Genomic DNA, 15,357 nt, shown 5'->3' on the forward strand with positions numbered 1-15,357 from the left:
TTCCTGGGCCTTGTAATTATTATTTGTCATAATCAAACTTACATCTGTGAGGCTGTAAGGAGTGCCTTTCACATTATGGGATTTATTATGGTAAAAATATATCATTTGATATATGTAACCTTCATGCAATGTACACCTTCCAAATCTATTAAGTCATTCAATTGAACTATATATTGATTAGTATACTACTTCCCAATTAAGAGAGAGATAGCTGCTGACTACAGATTGCAAAAGTAAATAGTGCCTGGCAGGGTGGTCAATTTCACTGGCCAGGCCTATCACACCTAGACAATATCCGGGATGTTTGCTCTTCACTGAAAGTGTTAATCATCAGTGCAACACACGGGCGAGGTCATGGGAGATTCACAACCTGGTAAATGAACACAGATATCTTACCTGATATTCGTGAGCACATCTGTCATGTGCTGTACTTCTCAGCTAGTGTTGTTTCTTTGAAGCTTTTGAAATATAATAAATCAAGCATTTTAACTCAACCGAGGAAATACAGTTCAGTAGTAAGATTGCATATATTTAAAATCGTGCCAACATAGATAAAATGCTATTTCGCACTGCTTTTGCTGTTAGTGTAATAGTGAGTCGTGCCGAGTTGGCTCCAATAAATTATGTATAAACAGCTTTGCCCAAGGACAAAAATAGGGAAAACAGAGTGTGAAGACATAACAAAAAATATATCGTTTTTTTTAACAAAAAGTTTTGAATCAAAAGATAGGATAACATTGTTAACCGTGTTTCCACTGTGCATGCTATTTGGATGGTAAGGAAGGGGTTAGTTAAAGGGATTTGGCCTCAAACGTAGTTAAATCTTTCACATTTTAAAAATAGAGAAAATACAAATATTTAATTCCGTATTATGCAAACCCACCAAAAGAGCAGCAAATTTAGGTTTGCTCTATTTGGATCCAAGCAAAAAACTACGTAATAAAAACTCGAGACATCATTCATGCCCCATTCCCTACTGTGCAAGGAGCTAAAATAGTGCAAAGCTGTATTTTCTTCATTTTGCAACTTTGCAAAGTGTATTAAATCTTGCCTAAAACATGAAAAACGTGGAGGATTTTTGCATTTGATAAATTCTTACTGCATGCATCAGATTAAAATATACTAAAAATGTGATCGATAAAATTAATAACATTTAAAACTTGTAATGCTTCTATGTGACATTTGGTAAAAAAAAACACTTTGATATGGAATGGACAAAATCTTTTAATACAGGGTCACGACTCATGCAGAGCTTTTATTGCCCCCTATAAAACAGCTCTTTTATCTGGTTTGTTGTCCCACTGACCCTCTGGTGTCACATTTAAGAAAGCCAGGAAGGTGCAGATAGTATAGGCCTTTGCAGATTAGATGTCAGGCAATAAATAACCCTGGTTTCTATATCTCTGAATACAAAGGCCATCAATCATTGGTCGGGACCCCTGCTCTTTGTAACAGTTCCCAACATTTAACCAGGCCAAAGCTGTGTATTGTATTTGTCACCTTCTTGTGTGGACAAAGGCTCCCCGTCATGGTAACCCTAGTTCGGAGGTCGTGCTATAAAAGGGCTGACACCTTAAAATCTTTAGCATTTTGGGTGAGAGTTGCTTTTCCCAAAGGGTGTAATCGCTGTGCAGCTACAGTCCTGGAAGATGCGCTTGTTTTGTTTTCTGTACGTTTTATCCCACCTGCTTGGTGTCTTCGGAGGATGCCCCAGAAGATGCAGCTGTGAGGCCGCGCGAGCAGTGCAATGCTACAGGATCACTGAGGTGCCAAGAAGCACCCCCGCCAGCACTACCAGGCTTTACATCAGTCACAGCAAAGTCAGACACCTGCAGGTGAGGCTAACGCCTTCTTAGTCCCTTAATGTCGCCCAGTCTCTATTTTAGGGAGAAAGGAGCTGTGCGGTTACATTGCATCGCTATATCTGAAATGAATCAACGCTGCTGTGCGGCGTGTCTTTCTGAAGCGTGCACTTTTTGAATACTTGCCAACTGGCCCAATGTCATGCATAGCAAATGCAGTCTATCAACATGCCTTTGCATTCTGGGACATGTAGTTTTGCGTTTCCCTTTGAAGTGCGATTCAGCACATCTCCACACGCGAAGTGCTGTTGACTGAAAAGAGTGGTTTACTGAAGACATCACACCCGACATGGCACAGTTTGGCATGTGTATTATCGCATTCCTATGTACATTCCATACTGTATAGTGGTCCCTAACATGCCAGGCAACTTTCCCAATATCAGATCAGTTTTTAAGCTAACAGGTGTGGGTTACTGATCCATACTTTCATGGGAAAAGAGAAGTTGGAAGTCAACAAATCCTGGGTGCACTGCAAAAAAGCATTTGGGGCTTGGCGATAAATGTTTCCAATTGTTCAATAACTCAAATGCTCTCTCCCTAGTGTTCATTGTCAGAATGTGAGCCTTGTAACTTCTCTCCAGGATATGTTGGGCTGTGCATAGGTGTTTGCAACTGTGGCTTAGTGGTTCTCGAGTAACTGGACACTGAGGCACAGACTGATGGAATGAGGTAACATGTTGCTAGAACCTCTGATTTATGTGTTGCCATTCACTCGGTGCGTGTGAACACCTATACTTCACACACCCTGGCACATCTGTAGCAATGCCATTTTTTACCCTAGAAACTGTGACCCGAAGGAGTGTTTAGTGCAAATCTCACTGCAGGCATGTTCTGGGTAGCAAACATCATCAAATAGCCAATTAGCAACTTTAAAAACTAAAGGACTGGGTAGTTCATTTTCTTATATGAACAGTACCTGAAAAGAAGTACTTAGAAAATAATCATAATGAAAGAACAGTAAATCATCAAGAAAACAGAGTGGGTCAACAGGTTGAATCGGGCCAGGCTGGTCAGCTAAGGCGATGTGAATACTAATGGGCACATGCATCCTTTATGGCTGTGTCGCGCATGTGGTGGATGGCTGTTCTTGGCTTGGGGCATGTGCTTATAGTGTGGCGAGATGTAAGAAAAGTGACAGGTTTTGGTAATCCGGGAAGAGTATTTGGAGGCTTGTGAAAGAAGCCAGTTTGTTCGAGGATTTTGTTTTGTGCGAAATATGGAATTGCCTTTAAAACAGAATCATGGCATGGTGTGTGGATTCAGAGAAACAAGCCGTGTGTGACAGTCATTTTCGTATCATCAATCATCTGCATGTTGATTGTGTGCCAAATTACATCTGGGAAACCAATTTTGCATAATCTGTGACCTTCACAGCTTGGGTGGTTGGCAGTCCCTTTGAGAAACTGACATATTTACTGACTTGAATCAGTATTACATTGGGACCTAGTGCAAGATGTGTGAAATTGCTGATAGGGATATCACTTGAGCCTTGGCAACTGTAGACTACTTTGAGATAGTTGTACTTAAATGCAACTCCGATAGCGCTTCTGCATTGAATGTACAGCGGTAGGTATGCTGCTATTTGGTTCAAGTTGCCTTGTATGTCTCTGAGGGGATCAGTGATGGGGTATACTTAAGAAGTTCATGGTCACCATCTTCTGCCAGGTCATGCCCAGTGGCCTGACTCTAGCATTGGGTGACACACAAAGCCCTACTCTTTTTCCTTTGCATGATATCTCACCACCACTTCCTCCTCTCTGTTATGTACTTGTTGTCTGGAAAGTCCCAACAGTAGTGGTATTTGGTGTAGGGCCAGAATGTAGTCTACTTTGGCATGACTGCCTGGTAGATGCCTTATGTTGGCTGTGTACAACAAAGGGTTAGTGCCCGTTCACAGAAGTGCACATTTTTTACTAAAAAGCTTCTACATAGCATGTATCACCATTAAAGTATCTTATTTAGAAAAAGGTCCTGATTTAGAGTTTGGCGGACGGGGGACTTCTCCTCAAAACGACGGAGTACCCTCCTGCCAAATCCTCTGCCTGCACATCTCGTTTACAGAGGGGTGGACCTTAAGGCCCATATTTATAATTTTTTATCGCCGCATTTGCGCCGCTTTTTGACTCAAAAACGGCGCAAATTTACAAAATACAATTGTATTTTGCAAGTTTGCGCCATTTTTGCATCAAAAAATTATAAATAAATATATAAAGTATAAATATGGGCCTAAGTATTCTGTCGAAAGCGTCCCCGTTGGCTCCTTCGAAAGAATACTCCGACGATGGCCCAACAGAGTAGGGGCTGTCAGGAGGAAGGACATTACTTCTCCTGCCCTGTTTTGGGTGGATGGTGTAATTACTTCCCCCCCCCCCCAATCTGTTGCCAACAGGGAAAATCTGACAATGAGGGAAGGAAAAAGGCTACAATGACCGCCACACCTTCGGAGAAAACTCCCAGCATATTGGGTTCATTCGTTTTTTTGGTTTAAAAAACAAATTAAGTTTAAAAAAAAAAAAAGTTACAAATTTGGTGGACTAGGATCAAAAATAACAAAGGTCATCCACCAAACCTTTTGTTCAAAGTAATTAGATGACTGCTAGACCCACAGTCATTTCTAAATTTGGCGGGCGGTAGCCTGTCGAGGTAATGGGCTCTGCCACTCTGATGGACTGTCTCGACCCTCCAAACTCTAAATCAGGTCCATTTCACTCCATGAAAACAAAGATTTCTTCTTTTTAATCTGGAAAGCAGAATATAGGCACAGTCATTGCTATTTTGCAAGTTTTGTAGACCTGTATGTTAATTATATCAAGCATAAATTGCAGCTAAAATTGCAGTTCTGCATTGCAACATGCCTCCATTTCCTGTCACAAAATATAGACATGAATTCCAACGTGCTCCTAGTCTAACTGTGCAGTGCAGCCAATGCCTACTAATCAGTTAAAAATACACCTTTATGATCAAAACCTCATTAAAAAGTCATATTACAGACACCTCAAATAAAAGCTGGGGTGGCGACGAATTAAAAAAAAAACTATAGATTTTGCACAGTACTGCGTTATGGTGCTCTTCCCTGGTATTTGCTGCCTTTAGCATAATGGTGGCAATTCGAAACAAACTTGTAAAATGTTCATCATAATGGTTGCCACCTGACAAAATTGTGCCAAACTAGTTGCAATGCTGGTCCTTGCACAGTATGTTTCATTCTCACCATATTGTAGACATCCAATGTATGATGATTCCCATCTTGGGTATAATTCAGGCCTTTGCATAGCATGGGTTAATTCCTGGCATCTTGTGCTAATCCATGGAATGATGGTGTCCGCCTTCGGTGTAATCCTGGCCCAAGCATAGCATGGCAGTTCCTGGATTATTGTGGATTTTCATGTCATGACTGTGTCAAAACCTTGTTTAATGCTAGCCCTGATGTAACAGTGCTACATCCCTGCCTCTTGTGGTTCTCCATTCCATGATAACATTCAGTCGGTGTAATTCTGACTCTAGCGTAATGGTGGTAATTCATAGCACATTCTGGGCATCCCTGACAGGAGATGGTGATACAGAGGAATACAAAGAAGAATCAGTTCATGTGTAGCGTTAGTGCATGTGAGTGCTTGAGGAAAATGACAAAAGTCTCTTTGGCCACTAAAATGAAAAAGCTGGTATTTCAAGACAGACTGTATTGTTTTAGTTAATTAACATAATTTTTGCTTGAGAGAAATCGGTTTATTTTTCCAAAAAGAAAGGCTTGTCTTTGGTAATACATTTTGTGTATTTTCAGAAGCTGACAAGTTCATGTTTGTTAGAAAGTTATGGCATTCCCAAATATATTTACAGATAGTTTTAAAGTGACTATAGTTGCTCTTGTCCGACAACATAAACCGTAAAATTTGTGAAATCCTTATGCTCTCCTCCGCTGCAAAATCTCCCTTACCTGAAAGTTAACACAGGAGTTTGTAAGGTCTGTCTAAACCTCCAGAGTACTAAAAGAGATTGACAGATACATCTATTTTTCCATCCTGCATCTTTCAATGAGATTGTCTGTAAAACGTATGATTAATAATCTACATAAAAAATGCGGGGGGGGGGGGAATGAAAGGAAGTGAAATACAGAAGTGTAGATAGATGCGGTATTGCATGTATCAATTATTACTTTTTAGAATTTTTTTAGGGCAATTGTGAAAGACAAATTTCCCCTTTGCAACTCTTTTATCAATTTTCTCGGGGAGAGAGAACCGATAGCACACTGGGGGAGTGGCATGCTCGACTGGCATGCCATGTAAATTCTGGAGTATTTCATTAATGCCTTTTCAGAATCTATGGCTTTTTAGCATAGTTACGTGAACATTGTGTTGTGAAATGCTCTGTGTGGCCCCTTGAAAAATCATGAGCGGAGAACCACACAGAATCCACTAAGAAGAAGTCAGGCTTGTTGGCTTCAGGTACTGAAATCCACAGGGTGTGTGTTTATACCCGCTACTCCCAAAGATCGCCAGCGTCGCCTGCAAGGCAATTCAAGGTAATGGCCTTGTCAAAGTGAGTGTCTTACCTATGTAATGATACATTTACTGTTAAGGTTATTGATGTAGCGAGATGTATTCCAGCTGATACTACCCAGTCGATTCTGACCCCTTTTAGGAGAAACCAAGCTTGGGAAGCAGCATTTGGCGAACTGTGTCTATGTGGTACACTCATAGGACCCAAAACAGATGTACCTCAAGAAGAGGTGTCCCAGCTGCAAAAGAACTGCTTTGCACATAAAGGATGGATAACATCTAATCTCTTTTAAACGTTGAGACTAAACAGATAGGTTTTGAGATCTTTGCTAAGCTGCACTGGAAGAACAGTGGCAACAAAGGTGGAAAGGCATTTCATTCCATGCTTTAGGAATGGTTACAGACAGCATCCTTCCTCCAACTCTAGTTTATTTGAATCTCAGGATGGCCAACTGGAACTGGTAGGAGGATCTCAGAACACTGGCTGGAATATGTCTAAGGAAAAAGTCTTTCATGCAGTTAACTGTCTTTTGGCAATGGAGCGCTGTGTGACCGAGGCCCTTAAATAAGCATCTCTTTCTCATTGGCAACCAGTGAAGTTCACAATGGTGATTGGAGATCAGGATATTATGCACAAGTCCAAATATGTCCAGCCGGAGCAACAAAAAGGCAGAAGGGGTAGGGAAATTTGGTGCACTGACCTGCTCCTTCATCAACAACAGGTGAGCAAAAAAGTGCAAAAACATCAATTACCTAGCATTTGATACAAACCAAAATTCATAAAAACGCATAAGAACAAAATAGCACCAAACTCATCAATCAAATTTAAAACTGCATGTATGTACGTGTGAGTAGCAGAATATCATGAAAGAAGGATGTGCTGAGCCCACATTAAATCCTTGAGGATTGGCAAAGACCCACTACCCACAATATGGTGCTCCGGAGGAGGAATCAAAAAGGCAGACGGGTTGGAGAAAAAGTGATGCCGCGATAGACTCCTTTATTAATACAAGGTCAGCTAAAAGTACAAACAAAGCAATGACCTAGCATTCGATAGAACTCAAAATTCATAAAAATGCATAGGACCAAAATCATCAGTCAAATCTAAAACAGCATGTGCTTGTGACTAGAGGTACATAAACAACTCACACTGTAATGCCACAAGGCGGTGTTCAAACAACAAACAAATACATCCTGGTATGGGTGATGCTTTCTCCTAATGTAAAATAGTGCTTGGATGATTTAATGACTAATTCAGCAAGAGAGTCCAAGATTAGTTTATCATCAAGGTTAGGACCTAGATCACAAATCTTACTCAGTAGTTCACATGGTGGTATTAAGTTGGAGGCCGCTATATAGGCTGTTTCCGTTTATTTGTTTATTTGAAAGGCCCCTCCTGATTATTCTAGTCTTTGTACCCAAGCAACGTAAGCTTAACAAAATCAGTTCATAGATTTTCCCCACAAAGCAGTGTATTGGTGCTAATAAATTGTAATTCACTCGCATCTGACAGTATAGATAGATAATGATGTCCTTGGCTTGTGGCTTCATAAACGTGACCACGGAACCACGTAATGTAAAACGTAAACGTAATCAAGTAGGTGAATGAGATCTCCTTTGGTACTCTACTGCACTCGATTAGTGACCAATGAGTTGGTGCCCCGGGTGAACTGCTGTGTTCCTCATTTTAAAAATAAATGTGACCTATATGGAGGTTATGTTTGTGATCCTAAGATATATATGATGCCATTGCAAAGTGATGATCTCAAAGATGAATCATTAATGTTGACTGCCCTTACACATTGTCAAACGTTGCTGTAGAATGCCTCTATCGTTTCTGCCCCGGTCCTACTTATGAGTTGTCCAGAGTAACAAGAGACGGGTGCATAAGAAAAAAGATAAAAGTGGTGGCTACTTGGCCTGACAGAGATTGAAAAACTATCCTTGGAGTTGTTAACTGTATCCCGCTTCAGAGTCCTCAGCCCAGTGTGTACCTCATGACACGCATAGAACTATACATTTGTTGGCTTGTATTTTATTGGCTGTGTGGTTTTAGAGTTTAGGCACCTCTGTCTGGATAAACAACTTCCCAGAGATTACAATATCCAAAAATAAGTTTTCTCATAGGCTAGAGGGTATTTCCAGAAAGAAATTTTGAATGGTGGAGTCTGTAGGACACAGCAGAAAAAATGAATAGTGTTAACCTAAAAGGCCTCCCATGTGCATATGTTCTATAGAACCGGTTTTGCCAGAAGAGAGTTTTGCGGCAGAAACCTTTGTCTATAGTGACAGGCTTACTCTACTTTAATTTTTTCTATTTTAGCAACCATTGTATGAAGCTAACTGATCAAAAACTAGAGTTTTCTTTATTATGGTGGGTCATAGCAATTGACCATCTCTCCAATGGTGTATTTTGGTGTTATTAAGAAACTCAATGGCTTACAATAATGCTACTAAGGCCCAAATTTATACTTTTTCACGCAAAACTGCGCTAAGGCAGTTTTGTGTGAAAATGTTTACCGCCGGCTAGGGCCATTCCAAGACGCCATCCGGGCGTCTTATGTATGGAATGGCGCAATCCGGTGCAAAGGGTGGGCTAACGTCATGGAAAATGACATTAGCCGGTTAGGGGTGGCGGTATGGGAGAAGGGGGTTTAGCACCAAATAATGACATTAGGCAGGTTAGAGTGAAAAAAGATGACTCTAACCAGCCTAGCGTCATTTCTTGACGCTAAACCTACCATACCACATGACTCCTGTCTTATAAAAGACAGGAGTCAAGCCCACCACCCTAATGGCCAGCACAGGGAACAAGGGTCCCCTGGCCATGGTCATTGCCCCCAGTGCCATATAGGGGGGCCCATTTCAGGGCCCTCAATGGCACTATTAAAACAATAATAAAATACTCACCTCTACCCACCTGTACTTACCTGGGATGGGGTCCCCCATCCTCCGCTGTCCCTCTGGTGTGGGTGGCGGTGTCCCTGTGGCCTGGGGAGAGCACCTGTGGACTTATTCCATGGTGTTCCACCATGGAAATAGGACCACAGGTCCCCTAACGCCTGCCCTGAACCAGGCGTTAAATAATGGCGCTAAGCAAGCTTAGCACCATTATTTAGGCCAGCCTCCCTCCCATGTACCATTTTTGCATGGAAGGATAAATAAGGTGCCTGGACCTTAGAGTCCTTTTTTGCCCCGGAAGCCTACCTTGCATCTCATTGATGCAAGGTAGTTTCCTGCTAGCAAAAAACGACTTTAACTCCAAAACTTTGACGTTAGACGGGTCTAGCGCCAAAGTATAAATTTGGAGTTAGGTTTGCGCTGAATTAGCGTAAGAAAAAATTATGCTAATTCAGCGCAAAGCAAGTATAAATCTGGGCCTAAGTGTCTTAAGAGTGGAGAAGTGGGGCAGAATTCTGACAGGAATGTTAATATTGGTTTGGTTTTTAATGCTTGAATGAGACACATTCTGGATGAAGGTGGTCTCTTAGCTGGTTGTATGACATTATAGTTAGAACCAAAGTTTTGCAATATACAAATACTGGGAAAAAACTGGGAAACAAAACACCATGTCTGCATACTTTGTATATAAACTACAAAAAATTGAGACAAAAATGCTGTGAACCAGAATTTTTTCAAACAAATGACACGTATACTGATATAATTATATATAGCATTGCTTTCATTTAATCTAAAATTACAATACAATTAAAAATACATTGTTTTAAAAAATTAATATAAAATAAAAACACAAAAGTATATACCTAAAAAAAACTTTGAACATATTTAAACAATTAATAATAAAAATAAATTGTTACAATTATTAATAATCAGTAACAATAATACATTAAAAAAATACATTAAACAACTAGTAAAATAAATAAGACTACTCCTAACTAAGCAACTGTAGGGAAAGTGCTGGATTTTGCAGGGTCAGATTTTCTCTTCCCATTTCAAAATTAGCAACAGTAGAGTTTAACTTTGGAGGGGTAAGATTTACTATTCAAACTGCAAAGTAAGCAAAATTAGGGAAAGTGTTCGGATTTTAGAGGGGCCACATTTACTACACCCACTCTAACATAAGCAAAATTAGGGAAAGAGTTGGAAGTTGAAAGGGTCAGATTTACTATTGCCACTCGAATCTGAACAGCAGAACAGGTGGAAAAGTGATGGACACTGGAGAGGTTAAATTTACTATTCCCAGCCCAAAAAAAAGCAAAAGTGGGCAAAGAGTTGGGCATTGAAGTTTTAAGGTTTACTATCTCAACTCCAATCTTACCAACAGTAGAGGCAGTGCTGGACTTTGAAGGGGCCAGATTTATTATTCTGACTCCAATCGGAGCGACAGCAGGGAAAATGAAAGACTTTGTAGGGGTCAGAGTCACTATTCCGACTCCAACGTAAAAAAGGTAGATAAAATCTTGGACTTTGGAGGGGTCAGATTTACTATTCTCCAAAATAAGTAAAAGTAGGAAAAGTGTTGGACTTTCAACGGGTCAGATTTACTATTCCTACTCCAATCTCAGCAAAGGTAGGGAAAATGTTGGACCTTGAAGGGATGATATTTACTACTCCCAGAACAATGAAAACAAAACTAGGGAATGTGCTAGGCTTTGGAGGGGGTCATATATACTATTTCCACTCCATTGTAAACAAAATTATGGAAAGTGTTGAACTTGAGAGGGGTTAGATATACTAGTCCCGCTACAATTTGGTAGCTTGGCACGAGCAGTAGGCTTAACTTCAGAGTGCTAGGTGTAAAGTATTTGCACCAACACACACAGTAACTTAATGAAAACACTACAAAATGACACAACACAGGTTTAGAAAAATAGAAAATATTTATCTAAACAAAATAAGAACAAAATGACAAAAATACACAATACAAAAGTCAAGTTATAAATTAAAAAGCAAAAAGAGTCTTCATGTAGTTTTAAACACACACACTAACACTGTTAGCGTGGAAATGTACCTTGGGTGCATCAAAAATAACCCTGCATGGGCGAGTGTGCGTCAAAAAGGGCTTGCAATGCATCAATTTCACTCACGAGCGAGACCTTGCGTCGTTTCTCCTTTCTTCGGGTCGGGCGCATCATTTCCTCTCTCTGCAGGACAGCAATGCGTCGATCCGGTCAGCACTCTCGGGTCTGGGCAGGCCTTGCGTTGTTTTTACACACCCAGCGGTACTTGCGTCAGAAATCGAGCCGCACGATGATCCGAAAACCACGCAGTGCGGGTTGCGATCTAAGCAGCATCCCTCAGTGATGCTGCACGTCGTTTCTCCAGCTCCGTGTGTCGATCTTCTGGTCGCCTTGCAGGCGAGCGTCGATTTTCAGCCGCCAAGCTGGCGGTGTGTCAATTTTCCAGCCGCAGATCGGAGTTGCGTCGATCTTTTCCCCGCACTGCGTTCTGTGCGTGGATTTCTTCCTCTTAGGCTGCCAGCTTCTCCTTTCAGGGTCCCAGGAACTGGATGGGAACCACTTGGCAGAGTGAGAGTCTCTCCAGAGACTCCAGGTGCTGGTAGAGAGAAGTCTTTGCTGTCCCGAGACTTCAAACAACAGGAGGCAAGCTCTAAATCAAGCCCTTGGAGATCTTCAAAAGATGGAAGGCAGATAAAATCCAGTCTTTGCACCCTTACTCTAACAGAAGCAGCAACTGCAGGATAGCTCCACAAAGCACAGTCAGAGGCAGGGCAGCTCATCTTCCTCAGCTCTTTAGCTCTTCTCCAGGCAGAGGTTCCTCTTGGTTTCTAGAAGTGTTCTAAAGTCTGTGGTTTTGGGTGCCCTTCTTATACCCAATTTCTCCTTTGAAGTAGGCCTACTTCAAAGCAAAGTCTCTCTTGAATGTGAAATCCTGCCTTGCCCAGGACAGGCCCCAGACACTCACCAGGGGGTTGGAGACTGCATTGTGTGAGGGCATACACAGCCCTTTCAGGTGTGCGTGACCACTCCTGCCCTCCCTCCTAGCACAGATGGCTCATCAGGATATGCAGGCTACACCCCAGCTCCCTTTGCGTCACTGTCTAGTGTGAGGTGCAACCAGCCCAACTGTCAAACTGACCCAAACAGGGAATCCACAAACAGGCAGAGTCACAGAAATGGTAAAAGCAAGAAAATGCTCACTTTCTTAAAGTGGCATTTTCAAACACACAATCTTAAAATCAACTTTACTAAAAGATGTATTTTTAAATTGTGAGCTCAGAGACCCTGAACTCCACATGTCCCTCCGCTCCCAAAGGGAATCTACACTTTAATCAGATTTAAAGGTAGCCCCCATGTTAACCTATGAGAGGGACAGGCCTTTGCAATAGTAAAAGACGAATTTAGCAATATTTCACTGTTAGGACATATAAAACACATTACTATGGCCCTCATTCTGACCTTGGCGGGCGGCGGAGGCCGCCCGCCAAAGTCCCGCCGTCAGGTTACCGTTCCGCGGTCGAAAGACCGCGGCGGTAATTCTGACTTTCCCGCTGGGCTGGCGGGCGGTCGCCTTCAGACCGCCAGCCAGCCCAGCGGGAAAGAGGCTTCCACGATGAAGCCGGCTCGGAATCGAGCCGGCGGAGTGGAAGCTGTGCGACGGGTGCAGTTGCACCCGTCGCGTATTTCACTGTCTGCACAGCAGACAGTGAAATACATGTAGGGGCCCTCTTACGGGGGCCCCTGCAATGCCCATGCCAGTGGCATGGGCACTGCAGGGGCCCCCAGGGGCCCCGCGACCCCCCCTACCGCCATCAGGATCCCGGCGGTCCGACCGCCGGGATCTGGATGGCGGTAGGGGGGTCGGAATCCCCGCGGCGGTGCAGCAAGCTGCGCCGCCGCGGAGGATTCAATGGGGCGGCGGTACACTGGCGGGACCCCGCCAGTGGTGCCGGTCCGACCGCGGCTTTACCGCCGCGGTCGGAATCCCCATTGGAGCACCGCCGGCCTGTCGGCGGTGCTCCCGCGGTCCTCCGCCCTGGCGGTCAAAGACCGCCAGGGTCAGAATGACCACCTATATGTCCTACCTTAACCATACACTGCACCCTGCCCTTGGGGCTACCTAGGGCCTACCTTAGGGGTGTCTTACATGTAAGAAAAGGGAAGGTTTAGGCTTGGCAAGTGGGTACACTTGCCAAGTCGAATTTACAGTTAACAACTGCACACACAGACAATGCAGTGGCAGGTCTGAGACATGATTAAAGAGATACTTATGTGGGTGGCACAACCAGTGCTGCAGGCCCACTAGTAGCATTTGATTTACAGGCCCTTGGCACCTCTAGTACACTGTACTAGGGACTTACTAATAAATCAAATATGCCAATCACGGATAAGTCAATTACATACACATTTTGTAAAGGAGCACTTGCGCTTTAGCACTGGTTAGCAGTGGTAAAGTGCCCAGAGTAACAAAAACAGCTGAACTAGAGTCCAGCACACATCAACGACCTGGGGAACAGAGGCAAAAAGTTAAGGGTGACCACGCCAAGGATGAAAAGTCTAACACACACATGAATAATTCAGTGCCTGTCTCCTAGTTCCCCAGTGCGTCCCAGTCACCAAGGCCCGCTGCAAATGGGCTCTCTGGCTCTTGCCAACGGGCATCTTTTCTGTGCTTGTGGCCCCTGTGGAAACAATGGTGGCAAAACAGTCTCTGGACAGGTGACATTACCTGCGCCGAAGTGGACCCGGACAAGAATAGAAAGGAAGAAGCTTGGGAGGAACGGCTTCTTTGCTGTATGACCAGGCCTTTCAGATTAACAATCCTGTTAGCCCGAGGTATTAGGATGCAGCCTTTCATTGCAAGAAAAAAAAACAAGGACGGCCAGGAACCAGGCAGCTGAGAGAGAGCAGCGAGTGAGGGCGCAGAAAGCTGAAAAAGAGCAAACTTGACCAAGCTAACAGGCTAATTTACAGCCATGTTTACAGCAAAGCTAAGCTGAGAACAAGAATGCTCTGCAACTAAAAAGGGAAGTTTCACCAAACACGAGCAGCAAAGGAAGAGAAAAAATTTCCCCAAAGTACAGATGAATTTGACAAAGCGTAATTATACAATAGTTGATCTCTGCTCCAAAAGACAAAAAGGAGGGACAAATAGGCATGACTGACCCTGACCACTAGCAAGCAAGGATTTTTAAGTGAGACAGACATGAACAAATTAAATGGCTTTAAGCCCAAAGAAGAAGTATACTTAAAAGTATACAATACGTTGCACGCTTACACTCAACCTAACAAACATGTGTCTAGAAACTCTAAAATTATATGAATAAATGAAGGCTTTCTGCCAGCTGGTGGTCACAGGAATCCTAATGGGCTTATCGATAATTAGGCAGAGCGTCAGCACGCATGTCCGTTCAACAAGGATGCACGTGGATATGTGTGCTCAAGCTGCCTAATATTAATATACTGCTGTTTCAATAAGGAGTGCACACGTGGTGTGGCACATTCAAAAGTTCCTGCAGTGTGCCTAAAATCAAATAATGCCCACAGATAAATGCTGAGATGGCATTTATATTGAATAATGTCACAGGTGTAATTTAAATATCAAGTTGGTAAATGTTGTAGTTCCTGAGACATGGGGATTACAAAGGAGATAACAATTTTTTTTTTAGAAAAACTAGCTATGTGCCTATCAGTGCATGATAGATGTGCATGAGGCCAAGGTGGAAACGGGACAATCACTATAAAGACCATATAGTAACAAGCACAAAATAACTGGTGTACGTGATAGTTGTTCCTTTTTGGAAACTATAGAAAAAAGAGAAAAAGGAAATGTAAATGGACCCTGTGAGATGGAGGTAGAAAAATTCTACATTCTATACCTTGTCCCTATGGCTGTTTAAACAAAGCATTCCATAGATTCATCAAGAACACATTACAGATGGGAAACAATGAAGTCTGTAAGTTCAATGAAAGGCTGTTTGCCTCCAGTTTCAACTCTGTTAAGCCCATGTACTACCGAGTCTACTTTGTCAATCCTTTGTAGCTCTAGGTGGAATAAGGCACTATCAATGTCACCTC

The 15,357-nt window shown here is 42.6% G+C and overlaps 1 protein-coding gene across 1 annotated transcript in view; it reads left to right on the forward strand.

Annotated features, from left to right (window-relative positions):
• The first annotated feature begins 1,600 nt into the window (after positions 1-1,600).
• The window catches only part of LOC138297364 (nephrocan-like), a 119,824-nt gene continuing 106,067 nt past the window's right edge, over positions 1,601-15,357 (forward strand). Inside the window, exon 1 of the mRNA XM_069236758.1 lies at positions 1,601-1,835. Within this exon, the coding sequence (XP_069092859.1) occupies positions 1,650-1,835 (186 nt within the window). The 5' untranslated portion in view covers positions 1,601-1,649. The remainder of the gene's footprint in view (positions 1,836-15,357) is intronic.

The sequence above is a fragment of the Pleurodeles waltl genome, chromosome 5 (assembly GCF_031143425.1).
Source record: "Pleurodeles waltl isolate 20211129_DDA chromosome 5, aPleWal1.hap1.20221129, whole genome shotgun sequence".
Lineage (NCBI taxonomy): Eukaryota > Metazoa > Chordata > Amphibia > Caudata > Salamandridae > Pleurodeles > Pleurodeles waltl.